Source organism: Haliotis rubra, unplaced genomic scaffold (genome assembly GCF_003918875.1).
Source record: "Haliotis rubra isolate DU_JTF1 unplaced genomic scaffold, ASM391887v1 Scf1191, whole genome shotgun sequence".
In the NCBI taxonomy this organism is placed as follows: domain Eukaryota; kingdom Metazoa; phylum Mollusca; class Gastropoda; order Lepetellida; family Haliotidae; genus Haliotis; species Haliotis rubra.
In genome coordinates, this window is record NW_025765105.1 from 133,993 (window position 1) to 155,630 (window position 21,638).

The following is a 21,638-nucleotide window of genomic DNA, read 5'->3' on the forward strand; positions in this document are numbered from 1 at the left end:
TAATTTAATGTCTACTAATATGAAATATTATAATATCTGTTTTTAACAACAACTGTACAACGATCGAGTATGTTATATATTTCCTGTACAGTTCAGTGCTTCTCGGAGCTGATTGGCTAGCAGAAGTAACGTATGACGTCATTTAACTGTTTTGTGAGAACAGTTCATAATAACCCCATGTATTGTTAATGACGTCACTATATTGCAGGTTACAATATGCTTGTGACGACAAATGGGAGATATAGAAACAGTTTATTCCTTCTAGAACAAAGACAAGTAAAGTAGGGTCATATTCGCTCAAAATTAACCGGGACGCCAGGAGTTCGGACTGGAGGCCACCAGTGTAATATTGCGCGAGGGTAATAGTACAACTCCAACAAACGGTCTTCCGCTCGAAGGATAAGTCATGTCAATGTTTACTAAGTGAATTTAATAATCAGCTGATAATTATCTGTGGTTGTGCACAAAGTGAACAATGAATCGCAGAATATGGTGAGTTGCTATTATTTTATACCAGAAGGTGTGTCTCAAAATATACCGTATCTCCAGCAAAATGTTTTACGCGTCTAGCATCTCACCTGTCAAAAATGATTATTGTCCGTGTTACTTTAAATTGTAAATCCTTACCGGCATACATTCGTTATTCTATATGCATATAACTATCACAAACATCTTATCTTACTTATCGCAAGCGAACCGATATGAAATACCTAATAGTCCATCAATCGGCTTGATTTTAGCTTGGTCTACACAGATTCGTGGTATTCCAGCACATCGCGCTCCGACCAGCAACAGTGGTATATCACAAGATTCAGTACCACTATTCAACTAAAAGAACGTTTCTGAAGCGAACTTTCGGAAAATCAGAATGAACACAGCTAGAAATCAGACAGATTGCGATAATTAGTCCTGATAATTAGCCCCAAAATGCAACATGTGTACTTGAAAAAAAAAGAATGAAAACTGCTGCATGTTACGAATCCTTGTAGTACAACGTGATCCAGTACCAAACCACTCACAATGTATGAGTCCAGTCTGATCATCACTGGATAATAGCTGTCAGTATGCAGACATGATGACACGCCATCAAAACTGATTCAACAAAATGGCAGCTGGATCTCTTTGGCTAAAATGGCACCAAATATTAGAGCTGTGTATCATGGCCAAAGTGGCGAGAGGATATATCCGAATACCAGGTTAATGAGGCGAGATGGCATATCATGAAAGTATTGGCAAGGAACCTGCGAGACTATTATCATCATGATACCACGGTGGCGATACGTTACGTATCCCGATACTTTACAATTTCTAATAACAACATATATGATACATAAAATGACTGAAACTTTATTTGTTATACAGCAGAACTTGTTTTACATTCACACACACTTAAAAGGCTGTTCATCTCATAAAGTTTCAGCATTTAATGCTTAAGTATACTTTGTTCTAATAAAATATAGACCCGTGAAGATCCGGGGTAGAATAGGTCTTCAGCAACCCATGTGCTTGCCATAAAAAGGCGACTATCTTGTCGTAAGAGGCGACTAACGGGATCGGGTGGTCAGTTTCGCTGACTTGGTTGACACATGTCATCGGTTCCCAATTGCGCAGATCGATGCTCATGCTGTTGATCACTGGATTGTCTGGTCCAGACTCGATTATTTACAGACCGCCGCCATATAGCTGGAATATTGCTGAGTGCGGCGTAAAACTAAACTCACTCTAATAAAATAAATTTGAAAATGAAGCCTCCCTTGGGAAGTTGTGTTTCTGCACCAATGCTTTCATAAACAATTCAATGGAATTTATATCAGAATTCAGAAGCACTGAAAAAAACTCTTAATTAGGCATTCTAAATTTTATCCTCTGTTTGTTCTCTTTCTTAACAAAGCTAAGACATTGTTCATAGTTGTTAATGTTATTTGTCAAACAACTAAACATATTTCAATTAATTGAAGACAAGTATTCTACAGTTCACAGAGTTTGAAAAATGTTCCCATTCTTTCACTTAAACACTAACTCCTTTCTTCATGTAACAAAGATAGCAGACACAAACAAATTCCTATTAGGTTCAATTTGTTTTAAAAATTCAGAAGAATTTCAAAGAGACTCCCTTCCTATTCCTAATGCAATACTCCTTACAACTTTAAGTAGTATTTAATTTTTATTGGGTTATATCGTCCCTTGTGGCGATATATCGATTGATCATGGACCCTCGTAATATAAATATCATGATATATTGCCGATGCAAACATCGATACTATCGATGAATCGTAACACCACTACCAAATATATTATTTGGTATGTATGTTATCTTCTTAGAGAGGCATATAGAAGTTGGATCAATAAGGAAGGATGACATCTCAGGCTTGTATAAATGCTGGTCTGTTCTCATTCTGTTCATCACTTGCTTGATAACTATGTTAGAACCTACACCGAAACGGCACTCTCACTGTAATGAAGAAATTGTTCATCCATATACATGTATTGTCATTCTTCCTTTCATTCAGTTACTTCAGCTGGTTCTGTCTACCCAGCTAGCAATCTGATATATGGTGTAAGAGGCGACTTGGTTGACTTGGTTGACACATGTCATCGGTTCCCAATTGCGCAGATCGATGTTCATGCTGTTGATCACTGGATTGTCTGGTCCAGGCTCGATTATTTACAGACCGCTGGAATATTGCTGAGTGTGGCGTAAAACTAAGCTCACTCACTCACTCACTCACTCTGCTATATGGCTTGTGTCACATTGGGACAATGATGGCTAAACATTATCAGTTTTATTCCTCAGTACTCCATAGGCTGCTTGAAATGATTTTACCTACCCAGCAAGGCTATAACGATGCAAGCAATTTATACCCTGGATACATTTTGAACTCTGTGCATGTAACAAAAACTCAACAATATAACCGTCAGTTGGCTGGGAACCCCTGGGATGTTTGATATAGGCTCAAGACTCAATATCATGTTCTTGCATATAATTAGTTAATTATATTATATATAGGCATATCCATGAGCTTTAACCATTATTTGATGACTTTTAGCTGTGGTTTCTAGAAACAGTGGGAAACGATCACATTCACCACCACCAGACACAGTACCACCAGACACACCCACACTCGGAGCCACACCCAGTACAACTAGACACATCCACACCCAGTACCACCAGACACAGTCAGTACCACCAGGTACACCCACGTGCATACTCAGTACCACCAGGTACACCCACACTCAGTACCACCAGACACACCCACACTCAGTACCACCAGACACACCCAGTACCACCAGACACATCCACATCCAGTACCACCAGACACACCCACACCCAGTACCATCAGACACATCCACACCCAGTACCACCGGACACACCCACACTCAGTACCACCAGACACAGTCAGTACCACCAGGTACACCAGCACTCAGTACAAATAGACACATCCACATCCAGTACCACCAGACACATCCACATCCAGTACCACCAGACACACCCACATCCAGTACCACCAGACACACCCACACCTAGTACCACCAGACACAAACAGTACCACCAGGTACACCTACACCAAGTACCACCAGACACATTCACACGTAGTACTACCAGACACAGACACAATCAGTACCACCAGGTACACCTACACCCAGTACCACCAGACACAATCAGTACCACCAGGTACACCTACACCCAGTACCACCAGACACAATCAGTACCACCAGGTACACCCACAATCAGTACCACCAGACACACCCACACCCAGTACCACCAGACACATCCACACCTGAGTACCACCGGACACACCCACACTCAGTACCACCAGACAGTCAGTACTAGTGTTGGCAATTGGTTAAAATCTAATAATTGATGATTGGTCCATTACAACCGATCAATCATCGATAGTAATTGGTTAGCGTCATTTATTAAATGTTCCCGTTGTTTTTGTTAATGCACAAAAAAAAAAGAAAGAAAAAACATGTAGTAATTTGGTTTTTTTGCAAATTGCTTAAAGTCCATTTGCAAATTTTGCATATTTAAATGATGATTAGTATGTTAGAAACACATATTTCCTGGATTTTTTAAGATACATTCAATCATGACTTGGAACAAGCTTATAGTGCTTATGAAATGTAAATTTCATGACACAGACAAAACCAGCCTTGTGAAAAATATTGTTAATGCAAACAAGTTTTCCAACTTTGGTTGTGTTCGATTACGAGAAAACATGTTCGATTGCTTGGTCGTTTAGTCACTGCGACCAATCTTCGATTATGTCAATTTATCGGACCACCACTAGTCAGTACCATCAGACACATCCACACCCAGTACCACCAGGAACTCCCACATCCAGTACCACCAGACACATCCAAATCCAGTACCACCAGACACACCCACACTCAGTACCACCAGACACAGTCAGTACCACCAGACACAGTCAGTACCACCAGGTACACCCACACTCAGTACCACCAGGTACACCCAATTTCAGTACCACCAGACACATCCACATCCAGTACCACCAGACACACCCACAGTCAGTACCACCACACACATCACCATCCAGTACCACCAGACACACCCACACCCAGTACCACCAGACACATCCACATCCAGCACCACCAGACACATCCACATCCAGCACCACCAGACACACCCACACCCAGTACCACCAGACACATCCACATCCAGTACCACCAGACACACCCACACCCAGTACCATCAGACATACCCACACCCAGTACCACCAGACACACCCACACTCAGTACCACCAGACACACCCACACCCAGTACCACCAGACACATCCACACCCAGTACCACCAGACACACCCACACCCAGTACCACCAGACACACACCCACACACAGTACCACCAGTACCCACACCAGTACCACACACACCCACACCCAGTACCACCAGACACATCCACATCAGTACCACCAGACACACCCACCAGCACCACCAGACACACCCACACCCAGTACCACCAGACACATCCACATCCAGTACCACCAGACACACCCACAACCAGTACCATCAGACACACCCACACCCAGTACCACCAGACACACCCACAGTCAGTACCACCAGACACACCCACACCCAGTACCACCAGACACACCCACACCCAGTACCACCAGACACACCCACACCCAGTACCACCAGACACACCCACACCCAGTACCACCAGACACACCCACACCCAGTACCACCAGGTACACCCAATTTCAGTACCACAAGACACACCCACACCCAGTACCACCAGACACACCCACACCCAGTTCCACCAGACACACCCAATTTCAGTACCACCAGACACACCCACACTCAGTACCACCAGACACACCCACAGTCAGTACCACCAGACACATCCACACCCAGTACCACCCGACACATCCACACCCAGTACCACTGGACACAGTCAGTACCACCAGACACATCCACACCCAGTACCACCGGACACACCCACACTCAGTACAACCAGACACATCCACACCTAGTACTACAAGACACACCCACACCCAGTAGAACCAGACACACCTACACCCAGTACCACCAGGTACACCCACACCCGGTACCACCAGACACACCCACACCCAGTACCACCCGACACATCCACACCCAGTACCACCAGACACATCCACACCCAGTACCACCAGACACACTCACACCCAGTACCACCAGACACGCCGACATCCAGTACCACCAGACACGCCGACATCCAGTACCACCAGACACATCCACACCCAGTACCACCAGACACATCCACACCCATTACCACCAGACACATCCATGTCCAGGACCACCAGACTCAGTCAGTACCACCAGACACATCCACACCCAGTACGACCAGACACACCCACACCCAGTACGACCAGACACACCCACACCCATTACAACCAGACACACCCACACCCAGTATGACCAGACACATCCACACCCAGTACCACCAGACACACCCACACCCAGTACAACCAGACACATCCACACCCAGTACCACCAGACACACCCATACCCAGTACCACCAGACACACCCATACCCAGTACCACCAGACACACCCATACCCAGTACCACCAGACACATCCACACCTAGTACAACGAGATACCCCCATGCTCAGTACCACCAGACACAGTCAGTACAACCAGACACACATGTAAAACACTGCTACAACACACTCGTGTCAAAACACTGCCACAACACACACATGTGAAAACACTGATGTGCTGTGGCAGTGTTTTTACATGTGTGAGTTCAGATTATAAATGCCTAACTGCTGGTACTCCTGTTGTCATGGTGATCTCTGATTTGTCTGTTGCAGTGACTTGACTCCTTGGACTTGATGGTGCCACCTACATGCTGCCACTGGCCTTCACCTACATAGTGCCACTGGCCTTCACCTTCATGTTGCTGTCACCATTATCAGGCTGCAAAACACTTTGACCTGTAGCCTTTCATAAACTTTAACTTCACGATGTCATTGACCTTTTCCTTTATGAGGTTGGTGAACTCCACCTTCTAACTGCCACAGACCTTCACATTGGCTCATTCATAACCTTCACCTTGACAAGAAGTGCAATAGAGAGGAGGACGGAAAGACTTACGAAATGCAGGTCAGAAACTTGGAATTGTCTTCACACTGATACTTGCTGTAACATGTTGATTATGTCTGACATTGTCATGATGTTTCTGTGACACTGTCATGATGTGTCTGTGACACTGTCGTGATGTGTCTGTGACACTGTCATGTTGCTGTGACACTGTCATGATGTGTCTGTGACACTGTCATGATGTGTCTGTGACACTGTTATGTGTCTGACAGTCATGATGTTCCTGTGACACTGTCATGATGTGTATGTGACACTGTCATGATGTGTCTGTGATACCATCATGTGTCTGTTACACCGTCATGTGTCTGACAATGTCACTGTCATGATGTTTGTTGTGACATGTGTGTGTCTGTGACATGTGACACTGTCATGTGTCTGACATGTCATGATGTTTGTGTGACACTGTCATGATGTTCATGTGTGACACTGTGTCTGACATGATGTTTGTGTGACACTGTCATGATGTTTGTGTGACACTGTCATGATGTTTGTGTGACACTGTTATGATGTGTCTGTGACACTGTCATATATTATATAATAGTATCTGTGAAACTGTCTCTATGTTAGTGAAAGGTGGCAGTATGTCTGTGACACTGTATCACTGAAAGGTATGTCCGACACTGTACACTGTCTGTTACAACGTTATGAAGTATTGCACTGAGGCATGATGTCAGTGACACTGGGTTCTGGGTCATGTAGAATGCTACTAGTTTTGGGGCCTCCATATTCTCCAGAAAGTTGTTGGTGAGTTTGAATAGACAATGCTTCCTGGAAGAAGTCCAATTATTTGTCTACGCTGCATATAGATGCGGACAGGGTATCTGTGCCTAGCCAGCTTAACTGTGCATTTTGGTCAATTTATAACTCACATGAATCTATTCTCAATGCATGCTCTAAGTGCACAAAGTAGCTGAGATAAAAAGTCAGTCTTGAAAGGCAGTTTGAAATTAATAGGTCTTGAAGTGAGATTTGAAGAAACTGTAAGATGTGAGGGAAGATTGTTCCACTCTGTTGCTGCATTATCAACAAAAGATAAATTGCATTGAATTGTTTGTGAAAGCATTGGTGTAGAAACACAACTTCCCAAGGGGAAACTTCAGTTTCAAATTTACTTTATTAGATCAAGGTATACTGAATATGTGTGACTGTACTTTCTTAAGCCTAAAATGCTGAAAATTTATTAGATCAACAGCTTTTTAAGTGTGTGTGAATGTACTGTTTCTGCTGTATAACAAATGAAGTTTCAGTCATTTCACTTATCATATCTGCTCTGTTATTGAAATTGTAAAGTATCGGGATAAGTATAGAATCGCCACCATTGTATCATGATGATAATTGTCTCGTAGGTTCCTTGCCAATACTTTCATGATATATCGTCTCATTATAGTCTGTTTGCAGTGAAAACGTACCGATGAATTTCACTTTAAACAAAGAAGTAAATCAAATAAAGTGAAATTAAGATTGCGAATGCACATTAAATGGAACTCCGAGAACAAGAAGGGTTGGTTCCTACAGTAGTCTAAGTTAACGCTCATCACGCACGCATTTATTTCACTGTTCCAACTACTGTGCGTACCCCCCTTGTAATACAAACCAATAATAGAGATTTGAAACTATAACAATAATTGTTTGTTAAACAACTTTATCCTAAGTTGAACAAAACTCTGAGATTTAAATGTTTAATTGGCAAGGTATGAGGAATTGCAATCTTAATTTCACTTTATTTGATTTATTTTTTTGTTTAAAGTGAAATTCAGCGGTACGTTTTCACTGCAAACAGACTAAAAACTAGTATTGGGATATATCGTCTGGCCACTTAGGCCATGATATAAATCTCTAGCAGCAACCCTAACCATCTTCCAGTGTTGTCTCTTAGCTGTAATTCGGATGAATGTAATAGAAACAATAATCTTCTCAATTCCTTTTTCTTGATAGTTGATAGATAAACTTCTGTATTTAGAACGAACTTAATGGCTTTGTAATAGGTCCTCTTTCTTGATGTTGATACTGCCTCTATCCACTCTTGTTGATAACATTCTTTAATCCTTTGTTTAAATGTAGTTATGAAGTTCGGAATATTGCTGACTTCTTGTGACATCCAAACGAATCCAAAACTGTACTGAAAAAGAAGTTTGACTGGCCCATGTTCATCTGTTGCTTAAGTCCACTTTAAACATCATGGTATTAACCTGTTGCAGGTGTCTGTTTGACGGTAGCTGTAGCATCTTGCACCAGTATTTAATACATCTTGTGTGGTAGTCGACGTTTAATGCATAGTGTCCACAGATCACAAAAAGCGAAGCCATACTTTGGGAGCTCAGGGCCTCAGAAGCTCGGAAAATCTGTTGTGCTATTCGCCCTGTATCAGAGGCGATTTCACCTAATTGCCATAATGACAGAGCTCCAGATAAGGTGCGTATTTGCGTATACTGCACTGTAGAAAAGTTGAAATACCGGTACGCAAGAAAAATAAATGCTAGCGTATGAAAAAGCACTAAATATTTACGTGTACGCTGTGTCAAACTAACAATGTGTGTTTACCCAATACATAAAAATCATGTTGCGTATCATATCAATTCAAGCCAATCAAACTTAAAGTTTATCCATCTCTTAAATATTCACGATTAAACGAAACTTGAATAATTCTAACGTAATTAGGATGCACAAACAGGTAGAATATCAGTCTTGATTTGTTAACCATTCACTGATTAGCCCATCTGTAAATACCGACCAATCAAATTGCTGTTTTCTTTTGATATGTCCTGTAAACAATTGATAATGGCGAGCAAGAGTGGTCGAAAGCTTAAACACACTCAAAGTAAAATATCTAGTTTTTTTACGCTACAAACAGAAAACAATTAGAGGACTGCTAGATGAATTAATGGGCAAGTGCTGTGTTTCCCAATCAGATTCAAATGACAGTTTTTCTTAAACGAACTTGTAACATTAGCTATTCGCGGCACCAAAACAGATGTAGACAAAGGCACATATTATTTCTTACAGCACAAGTGGATAAAGCTGTATTAGCTATTAGCTATAATTAGCATTATTTGTTATTCATCTTTAACCTGGAGGATTTTGACTTATCGCTATTATTGGATAAAAAAATGTCGCACTGAAACTTGTTATTTGAAATGAATACCTGGATTTAAAAAATAATGTGGGATTAAAAAGTATTGATACCCACTTGAAATTGGAAATCCCCTTTTAGTTTAAAAAGTATGGGTATTGTACCCACATGACCAAAAGCTTATCTGGAGCTCTGATAATGAGCTTACGTACATTTATTTATTGCAAAAAGAATTGTGTCATGCCCACTCGCCATTGATGACCTTGTTGTACCCCACCCAACCTTAAAAGAGATAGTGATCTGATTGGCTTTTAAACTAAAAATATGATGTTTCATTTTACACCCTCACTTCCATGTGGCACTGTACTGAAAGTAGTGGTGGTCCGATTAATTGAAATAATCGAAGATTTCGCAGATGGCCAAATGACCAAGCCCGATCACATTTTCTCATAATGAACACAAGCGATTTTGGAACCGCTGTAATAGAGTTTGAAATACTTGATGATGGAACATATCTAGGGCGTTGTCAGGGCCTGAAAACGTGTTTATTTCTAAGCAAACTCACTTCACTTTCTGAAAAGTCATGACTGAATATTACTGGAACTGAATCATTTTACACTGGATGTGAAATCTGCAATTGTAATTTGTGCAGTTTCTCAAAAACAACAGAGAACCAAATATGTTTTCTTTATACTTATCTGCAACTACAACCTGAATAGGAAAATCTAAAAATGGCGGCTAACCAATTTTTTTTCGATGATGGTATTGAACCAATCATCAATTGTGATTTCAACCAATTCCCAACACTAACTGAAAGTGTTAAGTAACATATGCTCCCATATGAAAGCTATAAGAATACACAATGCCATTTTTTAGTGGTCAAATGTAACATATGTTATATTTGGGATACTAAGAAAGTATAATCCCAAATATAACATATGTTACATTTGACCACTTTCTAAAATGGCATTGTGTATTTCATAGCTTTCGGCCATGGGAGCCATGCTAATGTTAACACTTATCAGAGGGGTACACAAAGTCCGCAGTCTAGACTACCAGTTGTTCGACTTCCATTTTTTGTGGAAGCCGCGGTGGCTGAGCGGTCTAGGCGTCTGACTTTGTGTGCTGGCAATTAGGTGCCTGACTGTGAGGGTGTGGGTTCGAATCCCGGATGGGACTCAACCCAAAGAGTACTAGAATCTGTACTTTACTAAGAAAGTGTAATCCCAAATATAACATATGTTACAAGTCTATTTTTCTATGTATAAAGGCCCAAAAACATACATGTTGTCCTTCCGATAGCAGAAATCTCAAATTCATGTTTCACAGGTATGGATTCTTTCATTGTGTTTTACCATTTGATAGTATGTAGAACTTGATGATAGTAGTAGGGAATGCTTATAATGATCTGTGTCACCCTCAATCATGGGATGTAGCAGTTCTTAACATGGCCTGTTTCTTCTGGGAATCTTTGAAGGGTATTTAGAAGTGGAATGCATAATAAATCTTGCTTTTCTTTCTTCTGGGAAGTTTCATTTAAAAATCAAATTCTCATTTTTGAAGTGACTGCAGGGATTCAAAAATATGATTGCCCGACGCCCGGGTATGGTAAACTTTCCATGTTGGGCAACTAAACTAATCATTTCAACATGCCCGAGGGCAAGTAATTGAATTTCATACGTTAATTTCAGCATCACTGTCTGTTTTACATTGAGATTTTATCAGTGTTTAACCCATTCCACACCACAGGCCCCAGACACTGTAAACCGGCAAGGCAGTAGTTGCACCAAAATTATGCATAATTTTAGGAACATACCTGACATATGATTCATTTATTAAATTTATCACTTTTCAGAATGTATGAAAACACTTGTTACGTTCAAATGATCATATATTATTGACAGAATTAGAATTATGCACTATTTTTTGCAGTTTTGGGGAAAAAAGACCGATTTTCGGGCACATATGCTGTGGCAATGGGTCCACATCAAAGTTGTCAATGAACAATGATGTTTCGAGGAGATAATTAAACAAATCGAATAAACTAATGAATAAAATCAGCAATAGTACTTATGAAAGTTGTCAAACATACATTACAAGTTACTATTTCCATCTTTTTTGTGCGATCATGTAATGCAAGTCAATTGATATCTCGTCACCTCGAACTTCACGCCCGGACACAATGTTTAATGCTAAAATATATATGCATAAAGCTTTCTTGTCACAGGTCATAACCTAGCATGATACATCCACTAAGTTCCATAATATATGTATAGGTGGTGATGTTTTACTTAACACGTTCAGAATAGCGTGATTTTAGCCAAGACTTTCGTCTAAATACAAAAGTTTTCTTTTACGAGGATGGTTTGCATTGCTGTAATATGATTGGCTACCTTAGGTCATGTGCATGATTTTGACGAGTCACGATCCTTATAGCTGACTGTGGCGAAAAAGCGTCATCAGAAACCAATATTGATGTTCAGAGCTTTCGAATGATACCTGCCATAAAACAAACCGGCTAAAATGGAAGTATTGCCATAAGCGGAAAGCCACTGTTATTGGGAAATAGCCGACCATACATATTATTCAAGAAATCTTTGGCCTTTGGTATAAATTAAGACATATTGGTGTGAAGGGAAAATTACTAATCTTGATTCAAAATTTATATAACGATATCAAATCATGTGTAATGGTCCATAACGATAAATCCCCTTTCTTCTCATGTTTGTCTGGTGTCAGGCAAGGGGAAAATTTGTCCCCTCTACTTTTTTCAATATTCCTTAGTTGTATTTAGAAAACGAATCGTGTAGTGGAATACAACTTCATTCTAACACTGGAAATATAGCGCTATATCTCAAACTACTTGTTTTTCTATATGCTGATGATACAGTCCTCCTTGCAGACTCACATGATGATTTACAAAATGCTCTCAATAACTTTGCTACGTATTGTACAACATGGAAACTTAACGTCAATACTGATAAAACTAAGATAGTGATTTTTAGTTCTGGACCTGCAGATAATTACAAAAAACACTTTTATCTCAATGATCAGACAATAGAGATTACCGATACATATAAATATTTAGGAATATTATTACATAGATATGGGCGTTTGAACTTTACCATTAAACACATTGCAGAACTCGGCATGAAAGCATCTATATCACTGCTAAAACGAGCAAAAATATAAAGTTACCGTTAGATACCATACTCTCTGCATTTGATTCACTGGTTTTACCAGTCTTACTGTATGGATGTGAAATATGGGGATTCGAAAATTGCGATGTCATTGAACATGTTGTCTTAAATTCCTTAAATTAGCTACCGGTCTAAGAAATAACACCCCGAACTTTATGGTTTATGGAGAACTTGGAAGACAACCTCAGAATTCAACTCCAAATCTCTAAACGATTAATCACTTATTGGTGCATATTGAAATTTTCCCATCCAAACATCAAAATAGCAGCTTTCATCTTAGATTATATCATGGATGATACTCCCTGGCTAAATCATGAAACATATATTTTGTAAATGCGGCTTACCGGATTGTATTTGTAAACCCCTTTCATTATACTCAATCCTGGATCATATCAAAATCTGAATCAATCCTGAAAGACCAGTTTTTACAATCGTGGACCAGTGAAATAAATAATTCATCAAAAGGACAATATTATAATAAGATTTTTAAAAACTCTCCTTCACTCGACAAATACTTACTGCTATCAGAAAATATATGGAAAGCTATTCTATATTTTAAAACATCTAACCATAAATTGCCAATAGAAAGTGGGAGATGGACAAAGTGCAAGAAATGAAAGAGTATGTAACCTTTGTAACTTGCAGTTAACTGGGGATGAATTCCATTATATCTTTAGATGTTCATATTCTAGCCAACAACACATCACTCACCTAGAAAATAGTGCTTGTTCCTTCCCTAATCTCTCTACATATAAAATATTGATGTCAAGTACTAAAATTTCAACAATCAAACGCCTATCTAAAATTGTCAAATATGTTCTAGTTTTCAGTAATCATTGCGTATATTCCCTGTCACCTTCTTGCATACTTTGTATATCCTGCATTCCATTTTATGTACTCATGTACCACCGGAGGTGGTTCCATTTTGAGTAATAAACTCTGAGTGAAGATAATTTTCCAATTACGTAAAAATGAAAATATAAATGAAAAAGGTGAGGGAATATGTACAATGTAGTGTACTACAACAGTGTTACACAATATGGTATATAATAGTACATTACAGTATGGTGTATTGTGACAGTGCTGTACAGTATGGTGTATAACATTGTGCATCCTTGTGTGTAATGACCGTGCGGTACGTCATAGTGTATATAAAGGACAGTACTGTACAGTATGGTGTGTGATGACAGTGCTGTACAATATAGTGTATAACAACAGCACTGAACAGTAATGGTGTATAACATTGTGCACCATTGTGTGTAATGACCATGATGTACGTCATAGTGTATTATGACAGTACTGTACAGTATGGTGTGTGATGACAGTGCTGTACAATATAGTGTATAACAACAGCACTGAACAGTAATGGTGTATAACATTGTGCACCATTGTGTGTAATGACCATGATGTACGTCATAGTGTATTATGACAGTACTGTACAGTATGGTGTGTGATGACAGTGCTGTACAATATAGTGTATAACAACAGCACTGAACAGTAATGGTGTATAACATTGTGCACCATTGTGTGTAATGACCATGATGTACGTCATAGTGTATTATGACAGTACTGTACAGTATGGTGTTTGATGACTGTGCTGTACAATATAGTGTATAACAACAGCACTGAACAGTAATGGTGTATAACATTGTGCACCATTGTGTGTAATGACCATGATGTACGTCATAGTGTATTATGACAGTACTGTACAGTATGGTGTGTGATGACAGTGCTGTACAATATAATGTATAACAACAGCACTGAACAGTAATGGTGTATAACATTGTGCACCATTGTGTGTAATGACCATGATGTACGTCATAGTGTATTATGACAGTACTGTACAGTATGGTGTGTGATGACAGTGCTGTACAATATAATGTATAACAACAGCACTGAACAGTAATGGTGTATAACATTGTGCACCATTGTGTACAATGACCGTGCTGTATGTCATAGTGTATATAAATGACAGTACTGTACAGTATGGTGTATTATGACAGTGCTGTACAATATGGTGTATTATGACAGTGCTTTACAGTATGGTGTATTATGACAGTACTTTACAGTATGGTGTATTATGACAGTACTTTACAGTATGGTGTATTATGACAGTGCTGTACAGAATGGTGTATTATGACAGTACTTTACAGTATAGTGTGTAATGACAGTGCTGTACAATATGGTGTATTATGACAGTGCTTTACAGTATGGTGTATTATGACAGTGCTGTACAGAATGGTGTATTATGACAGTACTTTACAGTATAGTGTATTATGACAGTGCTGTACTGTATGGTGTATTATGACAGTACTTTACAGTATAGTGTATAATGACAGTGCTGTACAGAATGGTGTATTATGACAGTACTTTACAGTATAGTGTATAATGACAGTGCTGTACTGTATGGAGTGTAATGACAGTGTTGTACAGTATAATGACAGTGTTGTACTAAGTGTATAATGACTGTGCTGTACTGTATGGTGTATAACAGTACTGTATTGTTTGGTGTATAATAACAGTACTTTATTATCCATGTGGTCAACGTATGGGTAGTAGCATACTAATCTTGTACCTCACACAATTGTTGTATCGCGTTGACCTGTGTCGTAACGACGTGACCTGTGATTCTAACGATTTGATTCGATAACCGATGATCTCTCAATTAGGTCACGTCGTGACGGAACTACTTGTTCATTCATAACAAACTTGTGAATTCATTCATTCTATAACTTATATGCATTGTGGGAATGTAAACATTGCGAACGTTGCCGTATCGATGTTTAATTGAGAGTTGAACTGAGATATATCTGTCGAAAAACATAAACGTAATGTTTCTACCAGTGATGTTAGCCGAGTGAAGCAACTGCAAACCAAAGAAAGGGGTGCTACGGAGTAGTTTACTGTAGGAGGCTGTACGAGGCGATGACAACTGACGCATCGTGACGTCGGTTACCAAGGAGCAGATGAGAATAGCGTAGTGACGTCAATACAGTGTGACGTCATGCAAAAGTGAACTACAGAACAAAATTCTTCCGCAACCTCTTTATTAAACCGGTTTCGGTTTCAAACCATAATAATAAGAAAAATATGCTGTTTTGTCAATTTAATGCATGAAAGATGTGGGTAATAAATAAAATACCACACTCGGTCTCATTACATACGAATTATACAAAACTCATGACCTTCCTATGGTTTCTGACCTTGCTTTCGCTTGGTCAGATACCATTGGAAGGACGCTCATTTCGTATAATTCGTATGTAATGAGATCTCGTGTAGTATTCTCTATGTATTTTATTATATAAGTGTGTAATGTCAGTGCTGTACAGTACTGCGTATAATGACCGTACTGTACTGTAAGGTGTATAATGACAGTGCTGTACTGTAAGGTGTATAATGACAGTACTGTACTGTAAGGTGTATAATGTCAGTGTTGTACAGTATGGTGTATAATGACAGTACTGTACTGTAAGGTGTATAATGACAGTGTTGTACAGTATGGTGTATAATGACAGTACTGTACTGTACAGTGTATAATGACAGTACTGTACTGTAAGGTGTATAATGACAGTACTGTACTGTAAGGTGTATAATGACAGTGCTGTACAGTACGCTGTATAATGACAGTACTGTACAGTGTATGACAGTACTGTACTGTAAGGTGTATAATGACAATACCGTACTGTAAGGTGTATAATGATAGTACTGTACTGTACAGTGTATAATGACAATACTGTACTGTAAGGTGTATAATGACAGTATAGTACTGTAAGGTGTATAATAACAGTTCTGTACTGTAAGGTGTATAATGACAGTGCTGTACTGTAAGGTGTATAATGACAGTACTGTACTGTAAGGTGTATAATGACAGTGTTGTACTGTATTGTAAGGTGTATAATGACAGTACTGTACTGTAAGGTGTATAATGACAGTACTGTACTGTAAGGTGTATAATGACAGTACTGTACTGTAAGGTGTGTAATGACAGTACTGTACTGTAAGGTGTATAATGACAGTATTGTACTGTAAGTGTATAATGACAGTACTGTACTGTAAGGTGTATAATGACAGTACTGTACTGTAAGGTGTATAATGACAGTACTGTACTGTAAGGTGTATAATGACAGTACTGTACTGTAAGGTGTATAATGACAGTACTGTACTGTAAGGTGTATAATGACAGTACTGTACTGTAAGGTGTATAATGACAGTACTGTACTGTAAGGTGTATAATGACAGTACTGTACTGTAAGGTGTATAATGACAGTACTGTACTGTAAGGTGTATAATGACAGCAACTGTACTGTAAGGTGTATAATGACAGTACTGTACTGTAAGGTGTATAATGACAGTACTGTACTGTAAGGTGTATAATGACAGTACTGTACTGTAAGGTGTATAATGACAGTACTGTACTGTAAGGTGTATAATGACAGTACTGTACTGTAAGGTGTATAATGACAGCAACTGTACTGTAAGGTGTATAATGACAGTACTGTACTGTAAGGTGTATAATGACAGTACTGTACTGTAAGGTGTATAATGACAGTACTGTACTGTAAGGTGTATAATGACAGACTGTACTGTAAGGTGTATAATGTACTGTAAGGTGTATAATGACAGTGCTGTACTGTAAGGTGTATAATGACAGTACTGTACTGTAAGGTGTATAATGACAGTACTGTACTGTAAGGTGTATAATGACAGTACTGTACTGTAAGGTGTATAATGACAGTACTGTACTGTAAGGTGTATAATGACAGTACTGTACTGTACTGTACTGTAAGGTGTATAATGACAGTACTGTACTGTAAGGTGTATAATGACAGTACTGTACTGTAAGGTGTGTAATGACGGTACTGTACTGTAAGGTGTGCAATAACAGTACTGTACTGTAAGGTGTACAATAACAGTACTGTACTGTATGGTGTATAATGACAGTACGGTACTGTAAGGTGTATAATGACAGTATTGTATTGTATGGTGTACAATAACAATGCTGTACAGTATGGTGTACAATAACAGTACTGTACTGTATGGTGTATAATGACAGTGCCATAGTATGCAGGGTATAATAACAGTGCTGTACTGTATGGCTTATCAGTGCTGTATGGTGTATAATGACAGTACTGTACTGTATGGTGTATAATAACAATACTGTACTGTATGGTGTATAATGTCAGTGCTGTAGTGTACAGTGTATAATGACAGTACTGTACTGTACAATGTATAATGACAGTGCTGTAGTGTACAGTGTATAATGACAGTACTGTAGTATACAGTGTATAATGACACAGTACTGTACTGTACAGTGTATAATGACAGTACTGTACTGTATGGTGTATAATAACAGTACTGTACTGTATGGTGTATAATGTCAGTGCTCTACTGTACAGTGTATAATGACAGTGCTGTAGTGTATGGTGTATAATAACAGTACTGTACTGTATGGTGTATAATAGCAGTAATGTACTGTATGGTGTATAATAACAGTACTGTACTGTATGGTGTATAATGACAGTGCTGTAGTGTACAGTGTGTAATGACTACTGTACTCTAAGGTGTATAATGACAGTGCTGTAGTGTACAGTGTATAATGACCATACTGTACTGTACAATGTATAATGACAGTACTGTACTGTAAGGTGTATAATGACAGTGCTGTCGTGTACAGTGTATAATTACAGTACTGTACTGTATGATGTATAATGACAGTGCTGTCATGTACAGTGTATAATGACAGTGCTGTAATGTATGGTGTATAATGACAGTGCTGTCGTGTACAGTGTATAATGACAGTGCTGTCGTGTACAGTGTATAATGACAGTGCTGTACTGTACAGTGTATAATGACAGTGCTGTACTGTAAGGTGTAATTGTATGGTGTATAATGACAGCTGTACTGTGTATAATGACATACTGTACTGTGTATAATGACAGTGTGTATGTATAATGATAACACGTGTACTGTATAATGACACACTGTGTTGTACTGTATAATGATAACACTGTGTGTACTGTATAATGACAGTAATGTATAATGTAGTGTACATAATGATAACAATGTAGTAATGTATACACTGTGTAGTACTGTATAATGATAACACTGTGTGTACTGTATAATGATAACACTGTGTAGTACTGTATAATGATAACACAGTGTAGTACTGTATAATGATAACACTGTGTAGTACTGTATAATGATAACACTGTGTAGTACTGTATAATGATAACACTGTGTAGTACTGTATAATAACACAGTGCAGTACTGTATAATGATGTAGTACTGTATAATGATAACACAGTGTAGTACTGTATAATGATAGTACTGTATAATGATAACACTGTGTAGTACTGTATAATGATAACACTGTGTAGTACTGTATAATGATAACACTGTAGTAATAATGATAACACTGTGTAGTACTGTATAATGATAACACTGTGTGTAATGATAACACTGTGTAGTACTGTATAATGATAACACTGTGTAGTACTGTATAATGATAACACTGTGTAGTACTGTATAATGATAACACTGTGTAGTACTGTATAATGATAACACTGTGTAGTACTGTATAATGATAACACTGTGTAGTACTGTATAATGATAACACTGTGTAGTACTGTATAATGATAACACTGTGTAGTAGTGTATAATGATAACACTGTGTAGTACTGTATAATGATAACACTGTAGTACTGTATAATGATAACACTGTGTAGTACTGTATAATGATAACACTGTGTAGTACTGTATAATGATAACAGTACTGTATAATGATAACACTAGTACTGTATAATGATAACACTGTGTAGTACTGTATAATGATAACACTGTGTAGTACTGTATAATGATAACACTGTGTAGTACTGTGTTTTATTGATGTGTGAACTATGTCAATTAAATAGATCATCTAATGAAGCAGTGTGTCATGCATGCATGTGAAGCTATTGTAGAGTCCTCCTCCTCCTCCCCAAGTGAGGCGGCGACGGAGACGACTGCCCTGGAATATTGATTGTTCTGTGTTGCAGAGGCTGGAGTGTAGTTGTATGGAACTGGCCCTGGAAGGGGAGAGACTCTGCAAGGCGGGGGACTGCCACACAGGAGTGCAGTTCTTTGAGGCAGCCGTGCAAGCTGGCACCGACGATCTAAAGACCCTAAGCGCCATCTACAGCCAGCTGGGCAACGCGTACTTCTACCTACAGGAGTATGTCAAGGCCTTGGAGTACCACAAACATGACCTGAATCTGGCCAGGTGGGTGTGTTGTGTTATGCCCCTGCTGTAACGTCCATGTGAGATCCATGCTAGCGTGTGGACCTGATGGACATGTCCTTGTGTAGGTCAGCTGTGTCACATGGGGGTTGTCATGTAGGCAGGCCTGTCATCTGGCACCCTGTTAAGTCTTGTATCTGTGTCTGAGTGCAACCTCGTTGTCTGTAATGGTAACAGCCACCTGCTCAGTCACCTACTTCATGCTTACCAGATTTTCATAATCATTTAATTTTAATAATTTTCTGTTTACTTGACATCATTGAATATTCTGAGATTGAAAAGGTACTGTGATGAGAACAGAGCTTGGGCTGAAATAGTTACCAAGCAGCAGATTTGTCTTTCACTGGCGAAGACGAGTCTGATTTAAATGACCTATTGGTAATAGCCTCCGCCAAGCATGCTGTTCCACTGTGGTGTCTAGCTTATGTTAATAATAACAATGTGACCTTGGCTTGTACAGACTCACTAGCAGCTGGTCAGTAAAGTAGCCCGGTGATTCCCCATGCAATAAATAGGTGTGAATTGATGTGGTTACATTGTGTTACCGCTAAGCTGCCAGTGCTAAGACAGAAACACTACTCAGGCAGGAGCTAGTGCATGTGCCACAGGCATAATTTATCCCCTTAATGTAATTGGTTTGTGAAGAAGTGCTTGTGAGAGCAATCGAGTTTGCCAGTTGAAAAGGAATAGATTTAGTGGATGCTAGTGACACGGAGTTGACTGATGACAGCTGTAGTAGGAGCCTGTTAATGACAGCCCTTGTGTTCCACTGTGGGCTCAAGGTTACATACATTGTCCACAATCTCCTGCTTACCCAGTCTGTCTTGCGCTTTTCTAAATTGATAATAAAGTGAAGAGCTTGTCATAAACCTAGTCAGCGCTGAGAATTAAAGATGGAGGGTCCAAGATAGGCTGCAGCAGCATCTTCCGCTGTACTCTGTGTCTGGCGCCCAACATATCCCTGCTGAGAATATCTCTGCATCTTACTGTCTGCTTGCCCCGTGTACTCGGGGCTGAGGGATACCTGTTATGCCAGTGGGTATTAGTGAACGAACAGTGGAAATTGGTTAAAGCAGGAAATAGATCTCTGCTATATTCCTGTTCTCATAAGATAAACATTCAGTGCTCTGACTGTCAGTTTTGCAGTTTCAATTCAAACAAGGAACTCACAGTTTGTAACAAGTATATATTTATTGTAGTTTGACCATTACATGTCAACATCAGGGATTTACATGGAGTCCTGTATTTGAGGGTCCCTGGGACTGATACTCTTAATTTTCAGGGGTCCTGGACAACAAAATATTATTATTAATACTGTTATTGTATTGTGTATCATGATCATCGCATTGTTACAGTAATTAAATTGCAAATAATACTATAACCCAGCTAGAAGCAAACTCAGTGATAACTTATTGTTACTTGATTGGAATTTTTACAATAATGTATTTGGACTTTTTCTGAGTCCCTGTGGACGCGCTAATAAATTTTG

General features: G+C 39.1%; 1 protein-coding gene across 1 annotated transcript in view; it reads left to right on the forward strand.

Moving 5' to 3' along the window:
* Nucleotides 1-380: 380 nt before the first annotated feature.
* Nucleotides 381-21,638, forward strand: part of LOC124261166 (G-protein-signaling modulator 2-like) — a 61,854-nt gene continuing 40,596 nt past the window's right edge. The window contains 3 exon segments of the mRNA XM_046695499.1: nt 381-492; nt 6,315-6,606; nt 19,908-20,131. Coding sequence (XP_046551455.1) covers nt 6,601-6,606; nt 19,908-20,131 — 230 coding nt within the window. The 5' untranslated portion in view covers nt 381-492; nt 6,315-6,600.